This window comes from Bombina bombina, chromosome 1, assembly GCF_027579735.1.
Source record: "Bombina bombina isolate aBomBom1 chromosome 1, aBomBom1.pri, whole genome shotgun sequence".
NCBI classification, from domain to species: Eukaryota; Metazoa; Chordata; class Amphibia; order Anura; family Bombinatoridae; genus Bombina; species Bombina bombina.
The window spans coordinates 987,887,715-987,896,098 of NC_069499.1; the positions used below are offsets into that span (position 1 = coordinate 987,887,715).

At 38.1% G+C, this 8,384-nt stretch overlaps 1 protein-coding gene across 1 annotated transcript in view; it reads right to left on the minus strand.

Moving 5' to 3' along the window:
• Positions 1-1,581: 1,581 nt before the first annotated feature.
• The window catches only part of PCMTD2 (protein-L-isoaspartate (D-aspartate) O-methyltransferase domain containing 2), a 32,426-nt gene continuing 25,623 nt past the window's right edge, over positions 1,582-8,384 (minus strand). Inside the window, exons 5-6 of the mRNA XM_053709938.1 lie at positions 4,789-4,912; positions 1,582-4,555 (exon numbers count right to left, since the gene is read on the minus strand). Coding sequence (XP_053565913.1) covers positions 4,167-4,555; positions 4,789-4,912 — 513 coding nt within the window. The 3' untranslated portion in view covers positions 1,582-4,166. The remainder of the gene's footprint in view (positions 4,556-4,788; positions 4,913-8,384) is intronic.

Sequence of the window (8,384 nt, forward strand, 5' to 3'; positions counted from 1 at the left end):
CCAGGCGAAAAAAACGTTCCCAAAAGTGCTTTTATAACACAAAAAAAACACTCTAAATGTCCAATAAATCTGATAAAAACCAATCGATTTAACCCACAATAGTGTCAACCAGTATAGAGCCCATTTATAAGCCTTAATCTGTTATGAATCTAAGAAAATGGCTTACCGATCCCCAAGAGGGAAAATGACAGTCTTCTAGCATTACACAGTCTTGTTAGAAATATGACTAATCGTACCTGAAGCAGATAAATCTGCAAACTGTTCCCCCCAACTGAAGTTCTCTAGGCTCAACAGTCCTGCGTGGGAACAGCAATTGATTTTAGTTACTGCTGCTAAAATCATACTCCTCTTAACAGAAATCTTCTTCATTTTCTGTTGTAGAGTAAATAGTACAAACCGGCACTATTTTAAAATAAACTCTTGATAGAAGAAATAAAAAACTACAACTAACACCACAAACTCCTCACCATCCCCGTGGAGATGCTACTTGTTCAGAGCGGCAAGGAGAATGACTGGGGGAGCGGAGCCAGAGGGGGGACTATATGGACAGCTCTTGCTGTGCGCTCTCCTTGCCATTCCCTGTAGGGGAGGAGAATATCCCACAAGTAATGGATGACGCCGTGGACCGGACACACCAATGTTGGAGAAAGAAATGTCTTTGTATTATGTAGCATGAAGATGACCCTTCTTATGGAAGATTACAGTAGGCACTATGCATTCCTTTAGGTAGATTTTTCCTGGCATCCACTACACAGTTCCGTGCATTGGATTTTTATATAGGGAGGTGCATTTCTCCAGAGAACTTGTTTTCACTGCTCCAGAGTCCAGTGGCAGCTTTACACAACTCCAGCTGACAATTGTGCTGATACTGCTTCCAGCAGCGGTTTAGAACTCTAATGAGTGATGCAACAGATACATTTTTAAACTATACTCTTTTGCACTTGGCAGCCCCTTTGTGTGAGTTTGTATGACCTACCACTTTGTGACTGAGCTGCTGTTACTCCTGGATTCTTCAAATTCACATAAATAGCATTTACAGTTGAATGGGGCAAATCTAGAAGAGCAAAAATGTCATGAACTGACTTGTGACATAGGTGACATGTTTAAAGTCACTGAGTTATTCAGTAAAACCCATTGTACCATCAATATTTCTCTATGGAGATGTCATGCCTATATGCTACAATGTATGCACCTAATGTTAGCAATTAATGTGGCTTAAACACCTGAACTCAATGATTAGCAGGGTTCTCCACATATGGGGGCCTATCAAGCTCTGTACAGAAACACCAGTTATGAAGCAACGGTCCGCCTGCTCTGATGAGGCGGACAGGAATCACCGGAATTCAACCCCCTGTTGGTGGCCGACTGGCCGCGAGTCTGCAGGGGGCGGCGTTGCACCAGCAGCTCACAAGAGCTGCTGGTGCAATGCTGAATACGGAGAGTGTATTGCTCTCCGCATTCAGTGATGTCTGTAGGACCTGATCCGCACTGTCGGATCAGGTCCGACAGACGTATGATAAATTGGCCTCATGGGAGTTGTGCGTGTCTAAAATAAATGTAGAAAGAACACAAGCGAGTCAATTTATGAAAAAAAAAAAAGTTATTTATATTTACGTTAAAGATTACAGCAATATAAAGACAATTATAAACAAATATGTCAAAACAAACAAGAAAGAGCAACTGAACGCATCAGATGTCACCTCTAAGTAAAATTAAAAGAATGCTACACCTGAAAGTACATAAATCCTTTGGTAAATTAACAAAAGCAAATGGTATGACTTCTTTGATCATATTTGGGTCCCTTACCTTGGGCAAAAAAAAGTATATAGTAAGTTTTCATCAGGGAAATAGACTTTCCTGTTAAATCGCCCAGAGCTAGCAATTACGCAAGATTCTAACAAAATAGACCAGAGGCTTTTAAAGGCAACGTACTAAACTAGATCCTGCTTGAAATAAATACAGATGAAAAAAAGTGTTAGCTATACATTGTCCAATTCAGTTACAGGTTAATTTATTTCAATATATATCTGAAACACAGTGAAGTAAAAGAACATATATGTTTATGACACAAATCATAAGAAGTAAATGGTCCCCAATCTCTATGGGGTAATGAACGGATATCTCAGTACTGAGCAGCACAGAATGTGGGACGCAGATGGGATAAGTGAACTACTTATTCACTTGAGCAGAATCAAATTTAGCGTGCGTCAGATAAGCGCAGTAAAGTCAAAATCAAATCTTCATGATCCAGACAGAACTTTCCAATTTACTTCTAATTATCCAATTTACTTTCTGCTCTTGGTATCCTTTATTGAAGAGTAAATCTGAAAAGGCTCTCAAGAGTGTGCACGTGTCTTCACCACTCTTTGGCAGCAGTTTGCAACTATTTAGAATATTGCTAAAAACATTGTTGGAAATGCTGCTGCCAGATAGCTAGACACATGCATGCCCCCTGAGCACACATAGGATTACACTTGAACAAAGAATACCAAGGAAACTAAGTAAAATTGTTCAAATAAGTAAATTGGAAAGTTGTTAATAAATGTGTGTGCTATCCAATACATAGCACACTAGAACATAGCAAACGGTCACTAGAACAGATGGCTAAGCAAGGCTGTATTTAGGAGGATGGCACAATATATCAAATTAACTTTACAATTTTCTCAGTCCCTTTTAGACTTTATAAAGCCAATTTGTACAATCTTTGCAGTATTCTTGTATTTGCTCACATGTTGTCATGGTAGTATGCTAGTATACCTAAATGTGCATATGATCTGCTGTCACAAGCAAGCACATTAGCCTCCTGTGCTGCATTATAGTCCTGGCACAGAGTATACACAAGAGAGAAATGCACACAACCTAAAAATACCAAGGTAAGCAAGTCACAAGCATGCTAAACGTTAGTTAAGATAATTATGGACACTTTTTTTTTAAAACCCAAGTATACTACAAAATGTTTTCAAAGATTTTTGTGTGTTACGTTATATTTCTAAACAGACTTGTGCAAAGTAACACTTCGTAACAAAATTTACAGCTGAACAATAGTGGCACATTGCTTGTTTTGGACAGAGCTCCACCTACTGAATAAACCACATAAGTGCAGGATTCTGTTTTCCTTAAAGAAATAACTAACAGGTCAAGTACTGATGACTTAATATTGAACGCTACTGCTAGGTGACCGTTCTAGGACAGGTGGCTAGTTTCTGCTTGTTAACAGGGCAAATATTTACCCTTGGATAATAGCACTAAAAAAAAAATGTTTGAGTAATTGCTGTCTCTATGAACAATCCTCTTACTATAAAAACAGAGTCTGTATCATGCACTAGTCACATATTTTATTTTATCTGTTCATCGATGGCCCAAATTACTTCAAAGCCATAACTCTTGCTCCATGTTGCAGTTGATGAGTAATTGAGTCCCATCTACCTGAAACTTTCTAAGAAATGCATTCTAAAGATCTAGAGAACATAATGCCATTTTTTGTTTAGCACTTTTGAATAAACAAACAATGGCTCCACTTCACCGATTAACTCTACTACAGTGATATACCAAGTGAACTTTTTATAAAGTCAGTTTTAGCATTAATACAATGGTATCAAGGTATACATTTATTCCCAAACATACCGAGACATGTTGGCACCTATACAGGTGGTGCAGTGCAGAGGAATAATGCATCTAAACACAAGTTACTGCCCATAAATGTTCATATTTACATAAGTCTGCACCAAATGCAAGTAAAGCAGTTGTGTTTTAATAGTTTGTAGTAGAAGCAACAGGGCTTTTAGGCCGCTCTTGGCAATTGATCCTCAAAGCCTCCACACTCTGGAAGAGAAGCCGCAATCTAGGTAAGCTGGTTAGAAATTACCCTTTTAGTCCATTCCTTGTTTCTACACCATCACCAGTTTGTCCCAGATTTGAAATACAAAAGCACAATGCACCACTTTCCTACTGTGCCCAGGGAACATATCAACAGCCAAAATACATGTAAAACAAGCAACCTGTGGCATTCTCTCACCACCAAACCATTTTGTGAAGATCACTCCAGGACACACACAAGATTGTTAAAACCAGTCAAAGTGGAAGTGGAAATTAACTGGTACAAATCTGCAGAGCCCTAAAAGACATTAGGGAGAAATAGCTTGGTATTGTTCTAATTACATTTAGATTTATTTTTCCCTGTAATAAAGCAGATAATATTTCAGAGGATCGGGAAGTGGAAGACACAGGATCTTCTCACGGAGGAAGTTAAATGGAGGGTCTGCTTTTGGTTCATTCATCCCCTTTTCATCATCATCCTTGGGTTCTTCCTCCACCTCTTCATAGTAGTTGTTGTTGTGGTCGTCATCAAAAGGATTAGGAATTCTGCTAGCAAACACCTCTTTGTCAAGGAAGACTATGGTTTCCATGCGGCGCCTCCGCAGACGCTTCCGCTTATAGCGAGGGGGGTTCTTCAGAACACCACATACTTTACTGCATGTCTCCTGGTTTATCTTCTTTATACGACTTCGTATGGTAATGCGAGCCAAATCCTGCAAGGTGCGCACATTAGGTAGGGCTAAAGAGGAGAGAAAAAAAAATAAATGTCTAGTTTAATACATGCTTTACATTTTGCAATTGTCTTGATTATTGTTTATGCAAAATATTACACCAGAGCAAACAGAAGTTTACTAAACAGACATAAAATGTATACTTGTGCCATGATCCATGTAAGTTTCTTCAACATTTCCAAACACACACACACACACACTAATATAAAGACTAATTTTGAGCTATAAGATATTCACTTACGCAGTTTGAGACTTTTTGACTTTGAGCAGTCCACTTTATTGGGCTGTATGAGTGGCGCAAATGATACTGCCAGAATTTTCTTAATTTCCCAGGTAGATAGCCCAGTGCGTGTAATCTTAGTGAGCTAAAAGAATAGAGAAATATTTTTAAGAAACACTGAAATTAAAAGCATATGCATTATAATTTACATATGTCAAGTCCATTCCCTAAATAGGACTAACAGTAACATTTTATAGTAGGGTGGGGACAGTCTAAAAACATTCAGGTCTTTTAAAAATACCAAAACCCTTCCTGGCACATACAATTCTTATTTAAAAATCCGTAAAGAAAAAGGGAGACAATTGATTGAGTATAACTTAGGGAAACAAGCCAAGTAATACCAACCAGTGAAATACAAGGGTGGGCAAAATACTGATACCCATTAGTGCTTTAGATACATACATGGTGAACTCCACAGTGTTCTCTCAGATTTGCAGTTTCCAAGATAGCTGACCCATAATGCACCACTTCCAACTTTAGGGCAAGTCATTAGCAGCTAAAAATAAAAAATTGGAAGTAATAAAATACAGTTAAGTAAAACAACTGGCTGACTTTACCAATAACAAAATAATTAACATCAGCCGTGGAATCAATGAATGACAAATTGGCGTAGTTACAGAGAAATGCAATTATTTCTGCAACCAATTTTAATTCCCAAAAACAAATCATCACACTTCAAAGATTGAATGTGCAGTACCAGATTGAACAGTGTGGTCCCTAGTCTTCATAATCTAACAAGTATGAAATTCTGGTCATTTTCCTTGCAAACCTGAGATAACAATGTGCAGAAACCAATAAAATATGCAAGTATCTTTAGAACAACGGTCACCAAAAATGTCTGTAGATTACCCATGTTAATTGTCAACAGCCACTTCATCATTCATTTCTGTATGCTTTAAACATATCTTGGGTATAAAACCTGTTTTTTCCACTATTGGTGTAAAGTTTACTGAATGGCTTTGGAACTGAGAAGCAATAACATTTATAAATGTCATCTGCTTTACAGAATCTGCAGGTACCAGATTCCTGAGCTCTCTTAGATAACTCTTGATTGCAGGAGCCTGGATGTAAACAATAACAACAAGAGTACTTTGGAAGAAGATTACGTCTGTCCAGAACTCTCTAGTAGATTTGGCTTGAGTGAAGGGTACAAGTTTGCCTCTACCTTAGCCTTTTATTTCCATGTGAGGCCTCACATTTTGAGAACAAACCGTATCTCTGTATACAAAGCTTCAAGGAATAGTGCCAGGGTGAGCTGCCTAAAGGATCACAATCAGGGCCCTAGAGTAGTTTCTCTAATTGTGAGCAAGAAACATACAAAACTCCATAGGCACATTAGCTTAGAAAGAAAAGACGCAGTCAGAGTATCCTCCCTGCAATACTGGCTGCCAACATCTTAGCGTTTAGCTCTATCAGGTCCATATGCAGCTAGATAAGGAGACAAACAGGGCCATCTTATTCATAGGGTCACATTATTACCAATGGTGTAATGACAAAGTTTAAAAAAACACCCCACTACATTATAATGAATGTGCCGATATGAACGAATTGTATAAATAGATTTAGCTTTCCTTACACAACCTGGAATACAAAGGATACGAAACCAGTCAGGTTTTCAAATGCAGAAAGTAGGCTTAAAAGGGACATGAAACCCACATTTTTTCTCTTTCATGATTCAGATAGAGGATGCAGTGTTAAACAACTTTCCAGCTTACTTCTATTATCCAATTTTCCTTGTCCTCTTGGTAGCTTTTGTTGAAAAGCAGGAATGTAACCTCAGGAATGTGCACGTGTCTGGAGAACTATATAGCTCTGCAAGAGCACTAGAGGGCAGCACTATTTCCTGCCATGTAGTTCTCCAGACACCTACCCAAGTATCTCTTCATCAAAGACTATTGGAACAAAGCAAAATTTGATAGAAGTAATTTAGAAACTTTTTAAAAATACTCTGCTTAAAAAGGACACTGAACCCCATTTTTTTCTTTCGTGATTCAGATAGAGCATGCAATTTTAAAGGGACAGTAAACCTAAAATATAATGTTATATAATTCTGCACATAGTGCAGATTCATATAACATTATATTAGTGCTATCGTTAGTAAACCTTATGTTCCCTTTTCATTTTTTTAAAATATGCCAGTTTTTCAGACCCGCTCTCTGATCTGCTGAGCGGGTCTGTTTTTATTCCACAGCGCATCGGGCCAGCTATATAGTCACAGCCCGGCCCGACCGCGCCATAAGACTAAGTGCAGCTCGCTCCTGCTCTGTCTGACAGCAGGAGCGAGCTGCACTGTGTATAATAGCGCGGTCGGGCCGGGCTGTGACTATACAGCTGGCCCGATGCGATGTGGAATAAAAACAGACCCGCTCAGCAGATCACAGAGAGCGGGTCTGAAAAACTGGCATATTTTAAAAAAATTAAAAGGGAACATAAGGTTTAATAACGCGATAGCACTAATATAATGTTATATGAATCTGCACTATGTGCAGAATTATATAACATTATATTTTCGGTTTACTGACACTTTAAGCAACTTTCTAATTTACTCCTATTATAAAATTCTTTGTTCTCGTGCTATCTTTATTTGAAAAAGGCATCAAAGCTTTTCTTTTGGTTCAGAACTCTAGACAGCACTTTTTTTATTGGTGGATGAATTTATACACCAATCAGCAAGGACAACCCAGGTTGTTCACCAAAAATGGGCCGGTATCTAAACTTACATTTTTGCATTTCAATAAAGATACCAAGAGAATTGAGAAAATTAGTTAATAGGAGTAAATTAGAAAGTTGCTTAAAATGTCATGCTCTATCTGAATCGCGGAAAAAAAAATTGGGTACAGTGTCCCTTTAATCATAAAAGAACATTTTGGGTTTAGCTTCCCTTTAAGAGACTAAAGAGAAGACAAATAATATGCAGAAGCACAGACAGGTTAAATAAATGGACAACATAAATGGTAGGATTCTGAAGGTCATCCTCTTTGCGTTATGTAAGGGAGGTATTACGATTACTACTACATTAGGATCCACTCATATATACACATTTGAAGCAGAATACATAGCAGCACATAAATCTCTGCAAAGAGTGTGTAAAGAGTGTAACAGGAAATGCAGCAGTCTGACTCTCAGTGAACAGAACGGAGCAGCATCTGTAATGTTAAGCTCACTTGGCCATAAGAGACCAGGGAGTTTATACATAAAGTCCCAGAAAAAAATTAAATTGTCCAATAAGGTTTTGCTGTGTGCTACTAAAGAACAATATTATCCATCCTACCACATGTTAAAAAAAATACAGTAGTGAATACAGTAGTCAAATGAGAACAAAGAACTTCCACTAAGTGATTGGTGCAACCTGGAAAGGGCTAGGGACAAATCTACCTATTTCTTATTCTAAACAAAGCAGTGGCTGTGTAAATGAGAAACATGACACTAGCAAAACAACAAGCAACTCAGATGCACTCAAAACTGATGGGTGAACCTCAGTCTGCACCAAAAATAGCATGTGCCAACCTTATGTTAAAATAAAGTGCACAGTAGAACGTATGCATTCATTATACACA